Source organism: Panthera onca, chromosome F2, assembly GCF_046562875.1.
Source record: "Panthera onca isolate mPanOnc1 chromosome F2, mPanOnc1 haplotype 2, whole genome shotgun sequence".
Taxonomy (NCBI): Eukaryota; Metazoa; Chordata; class Mammalia; order Carnivora; family Felidae; genus Panthera; species Panthera onca.
Genome location: NC_138356.1, coordinates 48368548 through 48386553, shown reverse-complemented (window position 1 = coordinate 48386553; position 18006 = coordinate 48368548). Strand labels below are relative to the sequence as shown.

At 36.7% G+C, this 18006-nt stretch overlaps 1 protein-coding gene across 7 annotated transcripts in view; it reads left to right on the top strand.

Moving 5' to 3' along the window:
• UBR5 (ubiquitin protein ligase E3 component n-recognin 5) overlaps window positions 1-18006 on the top strand; it is a 137438-nt gene that overhangs the window by 87516 nt on the left and 31916 nt on the right. For 6 of the 7 annotated variants that reach the window (XM_060611046.3, XM_060611048.2, XM_060611047.2 and 3 more), the window contains exons 23-36: window positions 2609-2760; window positions 3188-3283; window positions 3609-3732; window positions 7070-7167; window positions 8377-8525; window positions 9041-9132; window positions 10249-10395; window positions 10491-10609; window positions 10692-10818; window positions 10908-11037; window positions 12360-12520; window positions 12645-12884; window positions 16914-17037; window positions 17642-17753. In XM_060611046.3, the coding sequence (XP_060467029.1) occupies window positions 2609-2760; window positions 3188-3283; window positions 3609-3732; window positions 7070-7167; window positions 8377-8525; window positions 9041-9132; window positions 10249-10395; window positions 10491-10609; window positions 10692-10818; window positions 10908-11037; window positions 12360-12520; window positions 12645-12884; window positions 16914-17037; window positions 17642-17753 (1871 nt within the window). The remainder of the gene's footprint in view (window positions 1-2608; window positions 2761-3187; window positions 3284-3608; window positions 3733-7069; window positions 7168-8376; window positions 8526-9040; window positions 9133-10248; window positions 10396-10490; window positions 10610-10691; window positions 10819-10907; window positions 11038-12359; window positions 12521-12644; window positions 12885-16913; window positions 17038-17641; window positions 17754-18006) is intronic. The other variant, XM_060611049.2, reaches the window with a different exon arrangement.

Genomic DNA, 18006 nt, shown 5'->3' with positions numbered 1-18006 from the left:
ATGAGCTGTAAGCTCAAAACTGATGCAATTTCAATATTGAATGGAGTACTGTTAAATGTCTTCAGATGATGATTTGACTCAGAAGTTTTGTTATGTGACTCATAGTTCCTGAGTACAAAGGGCAGATTTAGTGGAAAGCTTGATTGATGCATCTGATTGCAGGTGTATGTACTCTAGAGATTGTTAATCTGGAAGACACATGACCTTCGCTTTTTTGTCACAGTGGTATGTTTGAACATGACTGGATTCTAAGGCTTCTGTAGCATGGATATAACGTGCTTACAAAGAGGAAATTACATCATCCTTGAATTCTTCCATATTGTCAGAAAATACGATGACTCCAGGCAAGCCTATCGAAGAAATGTCAAAACTCTGAATCTTAGCAGCCAAGGTGGTATCTCCTCAGTATTGTCCTCAGCCACTGAGGATACAGGTGAATCTTCATGAATTGTGTACAACATCTTGAAGAATAATTTTCTTTTTTTTGTTTTTTGTTTTTTGTTTTTAAAGAATCTATATGAGGAGCTGGGCATTGTACTTAAAAATGTTCCCAAGACCTAATGAAGAAAAGAGGTTAAGGACAATTTTTTAAAATGACAAAGGAATGACCCCCTCATTTAATATTGAATTGACTACATCACAACAACAGAGTTGGGAGTTTGCAAGTTCAAGATGAGACTATGGTCTCCACTTATCTTCATTTTATTCTTAATCTGCTCTAAGCTAGAGGTTGGAGAATAGCCCACATATGTTTTTTGGCCTGTGCACGGTTAAATTTTTTTTTTTTCTTTATAATTTGAATGCCTTCACATGAGCATGTATGCTTCTAGTTTGCCATTACTCCCCATTTCTTATACCTGACTGCCCTTTCCTCAATTGATACTGCCTTCCAGGCCCAGGAGGCATTGAGTTTGTGACCCTGATGTAAGCATTCTTCTTAATAGGCCCCAAACATGTATTTATTTTCAGGTTATATGCAGTGCCTCCCAGCTACTACTGATTTTTTTCTCTGTTTTGAGTAAGACACATTAGGATACCAAGTATATATATTGAGCTTAAAATTGTATAGGAACATCACAATGTGAACAGTCACCCTGGTGTGTGCTGTTAACTGGTAAGGAGACTGCCTTTCTCTGTGGGTGATGTCTTCGGACAGGGAAGTGACCTCGACTGACATAATCCCTATGTCCTGTTCCCCTCCATATTATAAAAACTCAGATATCTAAATTGGGAGAGAGAAGATCTCGATACCATAAAAGAATTACTTGTAGGTATTTTTTGATAGTGAATACTATAATAACTAATACATTATTTAAGACATTAAAATTTACTTTGCAGAATCTTCCAAAGAATGTTTCTGTTCCCAGAGGTATATCGTCATACATAAGCTTTATAAAATAGATGTGTTCTTGAAAGTAGCCTCTAAAGGAAATTTTTGTAAAAGTTTTAGAAAATTTGTCCTTTTGAAATTGAAAGTGTATCAATATGGAAAAACACATTTACCCTCGGATTACATAACAATTATAATTAGAAGATTCAAACATTAATAAAAATCTTTCTAAATTAACTTATTTGTAGACATATATATATATATATATATATAATGCTCACCTGGTAAGGTGGTAGGTCTTTCACATCAGAGAAGTGTTGTGTCTGGGATTAAATCTGCATGGGAGAATGAAGTCCCTTATGTGTTGCCTGGCCCTTATAATTGAATTTTTAGTCTTTATTCATTTAGAAGCTCTAAAATTGTGGCTGACGGAAAGGATTTGCCTCATATGCTCTCTCTTTAATTGCTGTTAGTTCGTAATGTGTTAATTTTGTAGGCTTTGTAAGCTTTTATTCAGAGGTATAGATTTTTATACAGGTAGTTACCAGTTCCCCTAACAAGGTCTGTGTTTGTGATTATTTCCTTTTCTTTTTAGTGATGTGCACACCTGTGCAGTATTTTTTTTCCTTGTATAGCAGGAGGAAAAAAAAATCACGCCCAGACATTAACACATTTTACAAGCTCCAGTTGCATTAAATTCCTTGGGATACAAATTGTACTGTTAAAAAAAAGTCCTTTTTTTTTTTTTTTTTTTTTTCTTGGGTATAAAAAATAAATCTAAATTGGTCTTTGTTTTAAAACTACTCACTGTGTGGACATTAGTTTAATTGTTTTTGAGATCACAGCAAAGGGATTTTATTTAGTGGGCTAACAATATCGGTTTTGTGCTACTTAGTATGTTTGCTGATGTCTATTATTAAACTTAATTCTCACCGATTATAAACAGGGGACAGAAATTTTTTTGTCTTAATGTTCAGCTGTTCATTTACCTTAATGTATGAAAGATTATTTTCTAGTCTTCACCGTAAGTTTTGTTCCCTGTGCTTAAGTTTGTGTGGGAGCTTAATATAGTGGTTTTAGTGAACTGGGTACTAGGTGCTCCCAGTTTCATTTCTATCCCTCACTGACTTTGTGATTCCAGAATTGGCATTTGTACTTCACTTCCCTTGCCTGGAGTATTTGCTTATAGAACGAACTTTGATCTCAGATGAGTTCTGTACACCTTTTCATTACATTTAGCCATGGTAGTGAGCTCTGATTTTGTCCATGTTCTTCTAGTTTGAGGTTACGGGAAATGATGAGACGTTCGTTGAGAGCAGCTGGTTTGGGTAGACATGAAGCTGGAGCTTCATCCAGTGACCACCAGGATCCAGTTTCACCCCCCATAGCTCCCCCTAGTTGGGTTCCTGACCCTCCTGCGATGGATCCTGGTAAGATCTGTTATTTTATTTAGTGTTTAGCAAAAAAACAAGGTCCTGAGAGAAAGGAGATGGAACACTTGAATGGGATATTTAGAAATCTGAAGTATTTAAAAGTAGCATAATGAGTAAATTGTAACCAGTTTAGTTGCAAAGATTTGGTTTAAGGGGTTTATAACTTAAAAATTAAAATTCTAGAAGCTGTTTTATTGAGATAATATATTTCCCACACTGGCAAGAAGCTAACTAGTAATACATCATAACAAATCAGTAATTCAGAGGATTCCTTCTCTTATAATTTGGAAAACAAGTTCCCACTTAAACCTCTGTCTGATTTGACCTTTGGCTTGCAGAGAAAAGCCTTAAGGCCAGTTAAGAGAAAATGTTAGGGATATGTTGCCTATAATGATGTACATCCTGCTGTTCTGTTTACTGAAAGATGGTGACATTGATTTTATCCTGGCCCCTGCTGTGGGATCTCTTACCACAGCAGCGACTGGCACCGGTCAAGGACCAAGCACCTCCACCATTCCAGGTGAGAATCCGTACTATTTTATCTGCCTAGGCATTTGGGTTTCTACAAAGCCACACTTTATCTCAACGAGACTTACCTTGGCTTGAAAAACATCTAATTCTCTGAATTAGATCTTCATATGTCAGTGAGGTTGTAGTGTTGTAAAATCAGTTGGGAGTTGTAAAATGTGTTGTGTTTAAATTCTGTATAATGAAATAAGCAGTTTATTGCTAATACTAGAATATTTTTCTGTTGGCTTATTTAATGGTTCTTTGTTAATGTTATTTCAGAATATTCTTTTCACTCTTGTTTACTCTTGTTACCAAATGGATTTGCTTAATTACAGGTCCTTCCACAGAGCCATCTGTAGTAGAATCCAAGGATCGGAAGGCCAATGCTCATTTTATATTAAAATTGTTATGTGACAGTGTTGTTCTGCAGCCCTATTTACGAGAACTCCTCTCTGCCAAGTAAGAAGTTTAATATACTTTTTTTAACGAATTTTTTTCTTCGATCTTTATTTATTTTTGAGACAGAGAGCGTGAGAGTGGGGAAAGGACAGAGAGAGAAGGAGACACAGAATCTGAAGCAGGTTCCAGGCTCTAAGCTGTCAGCGCAGAGCCAGATGCGGGATTTGAATATACAAACTGTGAGGTCATGACCTGAGCCAAAGTCTGCCGCTTAACCGACTGAGCCACCCAGGCGCCCCTAATATGCTTTTGATATGAAGATCTAGCTTAGCTCCTTTCACTGTTTAAGTTGATGTTGCAATGTATGGGCAACAGTTATCTTATGTGAATTTAAACTAATTGATCAGAATCTAGCATTTATTCCTTCTGTAATTAACTAAGCTCCCTTCAATGAAAGACTCCAGTATAATACAGTGTACACTAAATGAATACAAACCAATTTTACATAAGTTTGATCAGGAGGTGTGTGTGCGTGTGTTAAAAAATCACAGCATAGCTATTCTCCAATGTGAATTCATAAATTCCATCACTGTCACCTGGAGAACTTAAAAAATTTTACAGATTCTTCCCCAAACTTTGCAGCAAAAGTATGACTCAGTAGGTCTGGGATGGGGCCTGGAATCTGTATGCTAAAACTCTGTGGATGATTCTGATGGTTTCTTTGGAAATCTTTTTGGACTTGCAAAATCACGTTGAGATTATGCAGTTTTTGATAAGTATTATGTGATAAGTGCTCACTAACCGTTGACAGAGTATAGCTCTGCTTTCAGCATGATTGTTTATGTTCCTTTACAAATTCATAACAATAAGCATTTTTATAAAAGTTAGCTCTTATCTGTGCCAAAGGATTAACTCTTCCAATTCTAGCAATAGCTGTCTGGAGTAGGTAATACTATCCCCATTTTATATTTGAAGAAATGGTCTTAGAGATTAATTAACCCACTCAGGGTCACAAAACTAGTGAGTGACTGGAATTCCAACCGTGGTCCATGTCTTAATTCCAGAATTGAGACTCCCAGGCATCACCCTTAAGCAACCTCTCCATATTTAAGTACAAGAAGGTGTTTTGAGTTTTTTATTATTAAGGGCAAGGAGATTTTTGTTTAAGCCTTATTGACCTTAGGCCATAATGAACATAATTTGTGAACTTACTACTTGAATGAAGGCTGCCCCCGCTAGTAAAATAAGTCACTGACTTGGAAATAAGTTATTATTACAGAAGAAGCTTACTAATTTATTAGTGGTTTGAGGCATAGGTAAAAATGGTATATATGCCAATATATTCTTTCTGTTTCAGAAAGGTATGTCTTTCTATTTTTATTTCCTCACTTGAATTTTTGGTGTTTTTTAAGGGTATTATCTTTGTACAATTCGTTCAGTCATTTGGTGTTGTCTCAAAATTCATTGAATGTTCTTACTTCCTTTCTCTCTATTTTTAATCCATTTTGCATTTCTGCAGTGTGTTTCTAGTTCACCAGTTATTTTAGTGCCCTTTCAATAGTAGTTGCTTTCCCCCAACCCCTTTTCTGAGAAAATACATTAACTATTTGGAAAACACTGAATACATCGTTCTATTAATAAGCTGGTACTGTTGATGACAGCTTTGAAACAAATTAGGGGAAAGGCAAAGTTCTTTTGCCCTTTAGTTAATAAGCATAGGCATTCTCAAATTGGTCATTTGTTTCCTTTTTTATATTACAAATACAGGAGAATTTCCTGGAGTTGCTAATAAAATTTTCCAAGGGGTATAACTGGAAATTGGTTACCATACAGATGACCCAGTTGAGAAAGGTTCTTGGCTTTAATTGTATTTGGCAATATATAAAGTATTAGGAGAATACTTCAGAGCATTGAATCTTAATTTGAGAGCATGCCTGTGATGGTGATGCGTGTGTGTGTGTGTGTGTGTGTGTGTGTGTGTGTGTGTGTGTGTGTGTATGTGTATGTGTGTGTGCGCGATGAGGATGAAGGATTGTTAAAAAATAACATTATTTCCAATTTAAGCATTCCGTACCCCCCTTCCTCCCAACTCCCTCCAATCCTAGGTGTGGGTGGTTGGAGTTTGCTTTAATAACATAAGCTAAAGAAAGTAAATTTTGGTAAAATCCTCCTGGCTAGTAAAGATGTAGAGGATTTTATTCTCAGCTGGCTCATTCTTATCTGAGCAGGGAGGTAGTATGAAGCTGGGGGAATAGGTAGGGAGAAGAGTGAGCAACAACATAAAAATGGAGAAGTATAAATACTTAAGGAAACAGTGATGCATCTGATTAGAAGTGGAGGATTAGAAGAGAACAATAGCCACTGAATCTGAAGAAGTAGGTTAAAGCCACCACTTTGGTCTCTATTCTTTGGGCTTGAATCCTCAGATGGCTTTGGTTAGACTATAATAGTATCAAAGTGGGTTTATAAGAATAATAATGTGATGGTGGCATAAAAAAAGGAGTAAAATAGGTAAGAGTAGAGACTGGAGTTGAGGCTTTGTTTTTTTATGTCTACCTGTTGCCTTTAGTATATGTGTTACAATAAACTGAACTGGAAAATGGAAAAAAGGGATTAGATGCAAGAGCAAAAAATTGAGTTAGAAGGGGGACTTCATGAAGAATCCAGATTTTTTGTCTTAGTTCCCAGGAACAGTGATGCTGTTGGCCGACATAGGTAGAGAGTGGGTTTGGGGAGAAAGGTGATTTTAGTTGTTAGACATTTTGAAAGTGCAGTATCACTGGGAAATCCTAAGTAGACTTACCAAGTAAGCAAGTGTAGATGTTTGAACTGTGTTATCATCATAGAAGTGGTAGTTGCTTTGGTGGATCAGAGAGAGAGAGGCACAGGTGGTTGAGGACTAAATTTGGGGAATTGCAAAGGATCCAGGAGGGAATAGAAATTCAGTGAAGAATATTGAAGGTACATTTTTAAGAGAAAATACATAAAAATAGCTAACATTTATTGAGTACATTTTATTTGCTAAGCAAATGAAAAGCTTTTAAGTAACAATTGGCTTAATCCTCATCACAATTGTATGAGATAGAGCCTGTTATCATCACCACATCTAGAAAATATTAGTCTGACTCTAGAGCCCCTGCTGATTTATTCTTTAATGTCACTAAGACCAAGAAAGGAGAGCATGGTTGAGAGAGACAAGGATTCTTAGAGAGGGGCTTCCTTTTTTACATGTGGTAATAGGAGACTAGAAAATACCACCAGGGATTTCCTTTGAGTGGTAGGACGTTATTTAATACAACAAAACGACTTTTTTGCTTCATCTTGAACATTTCTTTTATAATGAAGAAAGGAAATATTTAAAAATTAATATTTTTATGCATAATTTTTCTCATTTTAGGGACGCAAGAGGGATGACCCCATTTATGTCAGCTGTAAGTGGCCGAGCTTATCCAGCTGCAATTACCATCTTAGAAACAGCCCAGAAAATTGCAAAAGGTAATTTATTACAAGTCCTAAAAGAGTTGTTTATTTTTTAATTTGAAAAGATTCTTTTCTACATTTATTATACAATTAATCAAACCTAATTTTTGCATGATGAAATAATTGAGTAGAAGCTATCAAGATAATTCTTTTGTGTATTTGTGTGTGTAAAATTCATGTTTGTACCTTTTTCAAGTATATTGTATTTTCGAACTTTCCACCAAAAAACAGCTGGTATAAGTTTTTAAATTAAAAAAAATGCATGATGGGTAACGTAATGACTTTCTTTTTAATGTTTATTTATTTTGAGAGAGAGAATGGGGAGTTAGGGGAGGGGCAGAGAGAAGGAAAGAGAATCCCAAGTGGGCTCTGTGCTGTTAGTATAGAGCCCAGTACAGGGCTTGCTCTCCTGAACCGTGACGTGACCTGAGCCAAAATCAAGAGTCAGGTGCTTAAACCAGCTGAGCGACCCAGGTGTCCCATGACTGATCTTTTGAAAATAAAGACGGGTTACTGATAAAACCTGCCAGCGGTTAACTGTTGATCGTGATACAAATTTATGGAAATAATAGGCCAGATTTCTTATTGTTCTTCCTTCTGACTTGGAATTCTTGCTTAATAGAAAGCAGTAAGGAATATCAGTTCCTACACCCAGCCTTTAGAAGACTCTAAAATTTATGTGATTGTCTATAATTTATTAAATAGAGCTAGAACTTGAATCTTAACTGCATAACATAGAGCTGTGTATTCAGCTGAGGTGTGGTGTATTGTTGTCACGTGGTTATGATATAATTACAGTTTGCTTTATTTTGCACCAGAACTGACTGGATTTCCTTGCATGTTGACTTGTGTATCAGTTTTGGGTTTTTTTTTTAACGTATATTTATTTTTGAGAGAGCAAGAGAGAGCGTGCGCGAGTGCATGGGGGAGGAGCAGAGAGAGGGAGACAGAATCCGAAGCAGGCTCCATCCTCTGAGCTGTCAGCACAAGAGCCTGATGCGGGGCTTGAGCTCAGTAACCAGGAGATCATGACCCGAGCCGGAGTCAGATGCCCAACCAACTGAGCCACTCAGGCACCCTGTATTTCAGTTTTTAAAATTAATATATAGTAGTTTTGATTTATACTGTGTAAATGTTAGAGCTTTTGCATTTGAATAAAGCAGTAGCTGATTGTGATTAAGGCCTATCTTGGTATGTGAACTACTGTGTTCTTAATCTTTTTAGCTGAAGTATCCTCGAGTGAAAAAGAGGAAGATGTATTTATGGGAATGGTTTGCCCATCAGGTACCAACCCTGATGACTCACCCTTATATGTGTTATGTTGTAATGATACCTGCAGTTTTACATGGACAGGAGCAGAGCACATTAACCAGGTAGGCCGTTTTAGACTTCTTTGTATTTATGCTGTCTTCAGGTATTCTTTTCTTTTTTCCCCTTTCACCATTACTAGAATTACAGTTCTATAGTTCTTAGCTCTGGAATTGTGAGTCTGATATTTCTTTTTATTCTGAGTTATAAAATTCTCCAAAGAAAAATAATTTTTATTCCCAAATAAGTGAGGCAAAGGAGATCATTAAATTAGTTATTAGATATCACGAAAATTAGAAATCTTCACGCAGTAGCATAATTTGATTCACAGCTCCTGACACAGATTTTATAGCTATAGCACCTTTTTGGGGGTGGTGATAGGAATTATTTTTGCCCTACTGATAAATATTTGATTTCCATTCGTTGTACCTCCAGTGCTGTACCCGTTTATGATTCTGTTTCCATAGCACATTAGCTTTGCTCTGCTTTCATGGTGATGGACTTCAGAAAATACTAGAAATAATTAAGCTAATGAAATGTACATTATATTCTTCTAAGAAATAAACCCTTCTAATTGTAGGATATTTTTGAGTGTCGAACTTGTGGCTTGCTGGAGTCACTCTGTTGTTGTACAGAATGTGCAAGAGTCTGTCATAAAGGTCATGATTGCAAGTGAGTACAGTTCTAGTTTTCTTTAATTATATAAACTGCTTAGATTCATATTGCTGTATTAAAATAATCTATACCAAGATAATGTTTTATTTCATTTTTCAGGAAGCATAAGGTTTTCTCAAGTTGTTCTCTTTAAGCCAGTTTATTTATTAAAATGTGGTTCTTGATTTAAAGTGTACTTTGAAATGTTGTTCATTTGCTTTTGTCTATATTCTCTCTCCAGAGTCTCAGTCTATAGTAGGGTCTCCTAGCAGGAGATCATAACAGGTATTAAGTGAAAAATGGTGAATGTTTGGCCTGTGCTTTATTTACTTCTTAAAGTGAATGTAATAACCTTTCATCCAGCAATAGAGTTACCATGGCTAGTGTGTTAATTTTCACAGACTTAAGAAGCAATAAAATACTCCAGCATGAACATTTGCAGTGCCTTAGAGTCTCAGCAGGGATATCAGCTATAATTGTGCCACAGATATGTAGATGTTATGGTTAACAGAGAATTGGTTTGTAAAAACCATCTATTGTGCTTTAAAATAAATGATTATACAGGACAAGTAGAAAATGTTTATAGATATTGCATTGGTGCTTATTTATTACTTTTATTAAAAGAACTTTGGCTAATATGTTTTTCTTCCTTAATTTAAACATCTAAAAGTGAATCTATTCATTGATTGCTTAGTAAGTGCTGTTACACACTAGATATTTGGGTGGTGGTGGACAAGGGAGTCTCTGTCCTTGCAGGGTTTACAGTCCTATCAGGGGACACAAGCAAGAAACATTTGCTCATAAGGGTTTTAGGGCTCATTAGATGCACATAGGAGGACCACTTACACTGAATGGGGGCTATAGGGAATTAAGGAAGATGTTCTGGAAGACGTGACTGTATTCAAATCATTACAAGATCCCTCAGGAGAGTTGCTCTGTAGACTTCATGCCACTAAGTAATACTTGTAGTTAAGTATGCTTTAAGAATTATTACGCTTTGCATTTAAATATTAACAAGGGTTCTATCTTGGGTCAGTAAGTTATATCTCCATGATTTCAATAGAGATGTTTGTGGTTTTGTTTGTTTTTTTTTTTTAATTTTGTTTTTTGTACTTGTGTATGAATTCTTTCTAGACTCAAACGGACATCACCAACAGCGTATTGTGATTGTTGGGAGAAATGTAAGTGTAAAACTCTAATTGCTGGACAGAAATCTGCTCGTCTTGATCTACTTTATCGCCTACTCACTGCCACTAATCTGGTCACTCTGCCAAACAGCAGGCAAGTGGGGTTTTTTAGGACATAAATTGGAAAAACACAGCACATCTGAGTAGCCCTGCCCCTCTCCCTGCTCACAATGATGTTCCATTTTGCAGGGGAGAGCACCTCTTACTGTTTTTAGTGCAGACAGTTGCAAGGCAGACAGTAGAGCACTGCCAGTACAGACCTCCTCGGATCAGGGAGGATCGTAATAGAAAAACAGCCAATCCTGAAGGTGGGTGAGTCTGACAATTGTGACACATATAAAAAAGATTTTATTTATTTTTGTCTTACCCACTGTTTCTTTTTCTGCTTAGATTCAGATATGCCTGATCATGATTTAGAGCCCCCAAGGTTTGCCCAGCTTGCATTGGAGCGTGTTCTACAGGATTGGAATGCTTTGAAATCTATGATTATGTTTGGCTCACAGGAGAATAAAGACCCGTATGTATTCATTAAAAACGTTTTAGATTTATGTATTTCCCCTGTTAATGGAGGTGATTACAATGCATTGTCTTTCCTTCCCCCTCAAGTCTCAGTGCCAGCAGTAGGATAGGCCATCTTTTGCCAGAAGAGCAAGTTTACCTCAATCAGCAAAGTGGCACCATTCGGCTGGACTGTTTCACTCATTGCCTTATAGTCAAGTGTACAGCAGATATTTTGGTAAGTTCTTTGGAGGTTTGTTTACAAGTACATAAAAGAATGTTTTCTGACTTAGTTTCCCATAATTTTATTGATCCAACCTCCTAAGTACTGATAAGGTCTAATTACACAGTACATTCAGGGGAATGGAATTTGGGGGTGATTTAAATATCTCAACACAGAAACTCCTTTCATTCTAAACAAAAATCCTAAAATGTGCTAAAAATATAACAGTATATAAAAATGTATGGGGCAGTGTTCAAAATTGACTCAGTGCAAATGTTTTTTTTTTTTAAGTACTCCTTTTTGCTCTGAAATTAGAATATAAATCCTAAAACCTAGTGCTGGTGAGGTTATGGGAAAAAGAACACATTCAGACACTGATCGGGTGGCATTGCATTGGTATTCTTTTAGAAAACAACTTGGCAATAATATCACAAGCCATAGGAATGTCAGTGCCCTCTGGGGCGCCTGGGTAGCACAGTCGGTTAAGTGTCCAACTTCAGCTCAGGTCATGATCTCACGGTTCATAGTTTTGAGCCACATCGGGCTCTTGACTTGTCAGCATGGAGCCCGCTTCGGATCTTCTGTCCTCCCCTCTCTCTGTCCCTCCCTCGTGTTCTCTTTCTCTCTTTCAAAAATAAATAAACATTTAAAAGAAGAAAGAAGATCCGTGCCCTTCGACTTATCATAAAGAAATAATTTGTGACATGAGAAAAAAAAATCATGTTACAGAATAATAAAAAATATAGAAAAGAAATACTTGATGGAGCCAATAATAGATTATTGAATCAAATTATAGCCCAGCCACTTGCTGAAATGTAATGCGGCAACTTAGAAATAAAGGTTATTTTAAGTAACATTTGAACACCCCAAAATAACATGAAATTGGATGGTCTCTATAATTAATATGTATATGATAGATGATGCATAGAAATGAGACCGAGAAAGTAACAATAAAAATGGTTAAGTTGGAGGGATGGGATTATGAACTTATTAATATAAATATTTGAAACTACTTTGCTGTTTCCATATGTACCCTATAGTGAGTGAAATTATTCTTTCTCTGATTTGATATATTTGTTATTTTTCTATGTATGATACACATAGAACTAGAAGACTAAAAACGGAAGTCAGACATTCGAGGCCTACTGTAGGTCAAAGACGTGGTAGGCATGGGCATAAATTAATCAGTGATACTAGAAGTGTTTTGGTAAAATTTATTTTGAGATTTTTATTATGAAATGGTAATATTGAAAAGGTGTTTGAACTTTTTGCTTTATAAATGTCCAAACATCTTAAGAGATGTCTCAGCATTAATAGAGTTATCACAATTTTTAAAGCTTTTAGATACTCTACTAGGTACACTCGTGAAAGAACTCCAAAACAAATACACACCTGGACGTAGAGAAGAAGCTATTGCTGTGACAATGAGGTTTTTGCGTTCAGTGGCAAGAGTTTTTGTCATTCTTAGTGTGGAAATGGCTTCATCCAAAAAGAAAAAGTAAGACCTCCTTTTTGATCCGAGCTTTTCTATCACTTTACACACATTTTTTGTGATAATGATAACATTGTGTGTATGAAAAGATTTCATAAAAGATTCCTCCTGTTTTTTCCTTTTGCTTCAGTAACTTTATTCCACAGCCAATTGGAAAATGCAAGCGTGTATTCCAAGCACTGCTACCTTACGCTGTAGAAGAACTGTGCAATGTAGCAGAGTCGCTGATTGTTCCTGTCAGAATGGGGATCGCTCGCCCGACTGCACCTTTCACTCTGGCTAGTACTAGCATAGATGCCATGCAAGGCAGTGAAGAACTGTTCTCCGTGGAACCACTGCCACCACGACCATCATCTGATCAGTCTAGCAGGTAAGTTTCTATCTGGTAACAGATTCTAACTAATTCTTTCTTTGGAAATGTCACGTTTGGCTTACTAAACCTTTCTATAAGCACTCTGGAGGGGTCCATGATCGTTTATGTAACAAATGGTAAAGATTTTATTTTGTTTGAAACCTGTGAGAGCGCTTGAAAAATTATACATGGTGCCTACACATCTAAGGTAATAGGCTTATAGTTGTGGGTTTTATTTTTGGTTGGAAAAGCACTGTTTTTATTATGCCAACAAAGTAATCTGGTAAGAAAGTTCAGACTTCTGTAGACATACTTCCTGTCTAGGGGGCGGGCAGGTTGTTATTCTCAACAACAACCATATTGTCTAGGAGAGAGCTAAAACAATTCATCAACTTAATATTTCTAGTTTAAGATTATTTATTTTTTAAATTTTACTTATCTTTCCCATTGGTAACTAGACTGTAACCTTGTTGAGTCAGAATGTTTAGAAACTGAAACGTTTTGGTGTCTTTTAGCACAGTGCTTGATTAAATGTGCATGCAAATTACTTGGGGATTTTATTAAAATGCAGAGGCAGATTTTGGAGGTCTGGGTGGGGCCTGAGGTTCTGTATTTGTTATAAACTCTCAGGTAGTGCCAGTGTGCTCACGGTTTAGCGGTCATACTTTTGAGTTGGAGGGCTATAGTGATCTTTAGCAAATATTTGTTTATTTGGCTTTCTCACGTCTGATTCTGTTCCTGTGTGTAATCATAATGATGTTTAATGAAGATCTTTGGGACTTAAAGACCCTCTTCTTCTTTCCTGGAAAACATCTCTGTGATACTAAGGCACGCCTTCCTTATTAAATTTAGCAGTTTCCCTAGACTTCATTCCTGGGTTTCATCTGAGTTGATGTGTTCAGTATCTGCTCTCTCACTGTTCTCATTATTCCATGTGCCAGTATGTATCCCAGCTTTTCCTTTATTGTCAGGTCTCCTAGGATACCCTGAAATGTAAGTCCAGGTTTGTCTGTCAAAGCTTTCTCATGGTAGCTTTGTCACTGATAGGCTTTCAGGATTTGCTGGAAATGGTTACGAATCAAGCTGTATATTTTCAGACTTGCTAAACATACCCCATTATCCAGTGATTCTGTTAGCAAAATCTGCTTGGGCGCCATATGATGTCTGCTGAGCCTGATAGCCCTGTGAGGAGCTCCCTGGTTACTTAAGTGGTATTACTTTGTGTTCATGTTCCGGAACATAAACACTTTTTATCTGTTGAAAAGATTTTTGGGGTGATCTTCACTTTAAAAAGTGCCCATCAGCCTGTTCTTACTAAGTATCAAGATTTTTGTGTCCCTTTGCCCTGCTTCTTAGGCTATTTAAGTATTGTGCATTCTTCAGCTCTCCACTTTATCCCCCTTGATTGATTGAGTCAGTCTGTCATGTCTTCCCAGAAGGAGATCTCATTGGATCATCAAGAAAGATAATAGTGTAATGTTTTCTTCAACTGTTGATATAATGTAAAAGTCCTTCATTATTATACGGTACAATCACTCCCTCTTGTAAGGATGTATTTTGATCAGTGTTTCAGGCATGTCTTAAGTAAAAAGTACACATTTGACTAGTCTCTGCGATTTCCCTTGTGTGGGGTGGTAGGTGGTACATTATCACTCCACTGAACGTAAAGTTTTGAGTTTAGTATTTTTCCTTCTTCTGTCCCTTCCCTTCACCTCTTTAAAACTCTTAATGTCCTTATTAATCAACCTGTTTCTCTGTCTCCATGCCTCATACAAAAATTGTTAACTGAAATTTTAATATGAACTAGGAACTTTTAAGCGTTGTAAATGCATCACCTGTTTTAATCTTCCCAATAACTCATAGATAACCACTATCATCCTAATTTTAAAAGTGAAGAATATGAGACTCAGGTTACTTGTCCAAGGTCGTACAGTGATTAAAGTTTAAACATATGTAGAGATAATTCTAGATGGATATTTACCTTTTTCCTATATTCCTGAATATTAGATGGCACTGTAAGGGGAGATAATTGCTGTTTGGTCCTTATTGATAGTGTTGAGACTTTGGATTAATCATCACAAACCCACCATACCTTACAGTACAAATTGAAGTCCTAAACTTTCATGAGCGCAGGTTTGTAATTAGAAGTTCCCTGAAGAGGGGCACCTGGGTGGCTCATTGGTTAAGTGTCTGACTTTGGATTAGGTCTGTGATCTCACAAGTCGTTAGTTTGAGCCCCACATTGGACTCTCTGTTGTAAGCATGGAGCCTGCTTCAGAACCTCTGTCTCCCTTTCTCTCTCTCTGCCCCTCCCCACCATGCTCTCACCCTCCTTCAAAAATAAAACCACCACCACCACCACAAAAAGTTCTCTGAAGAGATATTTTTCCTGCCCCATCCAGCCGTGGCTAATATAGATAGGTAAGTCTCTTGAAGTAGGTTACCCTTTCCCGATTTATGTTTGGCTTTATTTATGTGGGGGGGACAGAACAGATTTCTATGCTGTAGAAGCTTTATACTCCAGACTGTCTCCTGTGAAATCTGTGGCTCCTTGGAACCCTTCTTGCCTAAGAGACATCAGCAGATGGCTTTGGTGTTAATGGTGGCACCATTGCTCTCAAGCTTATTCAGTACAATTGTTTCCCTTTATCACCAGGATAGTTGTGCTTTGTTTTTAAATATTTAATGTATTTAGGTGTTCTGCACCAAGAGGGATTTCTCTTCAGTTGGCAAATTGCTGAAACTAGAAGTTCCCAAAATTTGGAAGTATTTTAACAACTCCTGTTAGACAGGGCTTCAGGACTATAGTTGTGCCAGGAAGTCTAGTGGGAAAAAAGTTGAATCGTGGTATGAAGAAAACTGAATGGGGGGTATCATATATTTTGGGTGTTATTAGTATTATACATACTAAGTGCATAACTCCTTAATGTTCTTTGAGGGGACGATAGATCTTGTGGATGTTTGTTCCAGGATTTTTTTTTTTTCTTTTTAAGGAATACTAATTAATTGTGGCTTTACACAATGTTGACTTTTATCTTTTAATACTGGAAATATTGAAATCTTAGTTTGGAAATACCCTTTTTATCTCTTCAGATTTTCTTTGAGCTTCCTCATATGTTTTGTAATTCACTGGCTCTGTGAAGAACCAGTTACTTAAATTTCTAGTATTAAACGCTATATTGAGACTACTTGTGTATTTGAAGGTGGAGAGTTTGAGTGGATTCTTCATGTGTAACTGGTTTGATTCTTATTTCTAAGAGCAGCTGAGGTGAGGAAAGAACAGGATCAGTGTAAACACGTTTAAAGGTCTTTAACGTTTCTTAATTTGTAAATAAAGGATAATAGTAGGTCATAGGATTATTTAACAACCATCTTCTGATCTCTGACCTGCATTTTAAGCTGCATTCTGTCATTCTCCCCTTCCTTTTATAATGGAGGCATCTGTCTTTTCTTGGCTGTTTGTTTCCAAGGCAGATTTTTAAGGAAGTAGAACTTTTTGGCCACCCACCTTTTGTTATGATTCTATTTTCAAATTCATACTTTTCAACTAATGTTTTCCCTCTACATACAAGTCAGTGGTTAATAAGCTGATGCAAAGTAGGTCATGTCAGATCTCTTAGAAGAGTAGATCACTTGTAATAAGCATACTTATCACCACCATTCATACTTTGTTAATGGATGAATGCTGCTGTCGGAGCCTTTGGAAGTTGAGGACTGTTGTTACTGAAGGCAGTGGAGAAGGAAAAATACTTCCTGGAGATTATTTCAGTGGGAAGGACTCATGTGCTTCAGTTATGTGCATTAACAAATATGAAATGACTTACAGAAAAGTAGAAATAATTCTGAGGTTTCTAAGTTAAATCTCTATGGTAAAATTAATTTCTCTGGGGTCCATCTTTTCTGATCTATGGATTATTAGTTTCCAAGAATTTTTAGGTCAGATTTAAAATAACATCCTAGTAAGTGGGTCATACCGAATGACACTGAGAAGCATAAAAAGTGTGCCGTGTGGCAGCAGTGGCCTCATAAGCTCCTGATTCTCCACAGCTCCAGTCAGTCTCAGTCTTCTTACATCATCCGGAACCCACAGCAGAGGCGCATCAGCCAGTCGCAGCCTGTTCGGGGCAGAGATGAAGAACAGGATGACATTGTTTCAGCAGACGTGGAAGAGGTGGTTGTAATTGTTTTAATTGTGGTAGAGGAGACACTTTTATTTGGGAGGGAAGAAGTTTCACTAATAGTAGTTTACTACCATTACATGTGTTTGCTTCTAACGTTTAGAGTTTTGTTATGTGTTCTCATTTGTGGTTGTATGTGTTAAAAATACTTTAATTTAAATCCTTGATTCAGTGGATAATACAAAACTGGAAACAGAAGCTTGCTTTTTACTTAGGGTTAATAGAAAGGATATCCTCAATGTTAAAAAAAGTTTTAGCAGTTTTGTGCAATGTATTTGAAGGCAGAATGGATACTGCATATTCATTAGGTAAATTTTATTACTGTGGAAGTTAAAAAAAAACATACACTTTCCATCCAGTTATTAAACTATTAATTTTAAGGTTCTGCACAGGGACGACAATTACAAATTTTAGGATATCTGACATAATTTTTGATTGCACGTTGTCACTAGCCAACGATTTTCAAACTCTTGATTGCTAATATTCTCTGTAGTTAGCGATCTTTGTATTTAAGTTTACGTTGCTGTGGAGGAACACTGGTAGAGTTGTGGGTTTATTATGTACTTTGATTGTCTACAAATGAGATTCTGGATTTAGGTTGAGGTGGTGGAGGGTGTGGCTGGAGAAGAGGATCATCATGATGAACAGGAAGAACATGGGGAAGAAAATGCTGAGGCAGAGGGACAACATGATGAGCATGATGAAGACGGTATGCAGGTTATTTGAGAAATTATTCAGTATGAGTACATCAGGTATCTTTAAGGATATTAACACAGAGAAAAGCCCCATTTGACTGTAATGTTCAACATATTTCCAGCCTAGGGATTCTGTAGCATCTGTTTCAAAATTTTAGGAAGCAGCTACACACCTATAAATATATATGTATATGCTCATATATATTTATATGTATAAAATAATGTATCCTCTTTCTTTACCCTTTTTTTCCTTTAAAAAATTTTTTG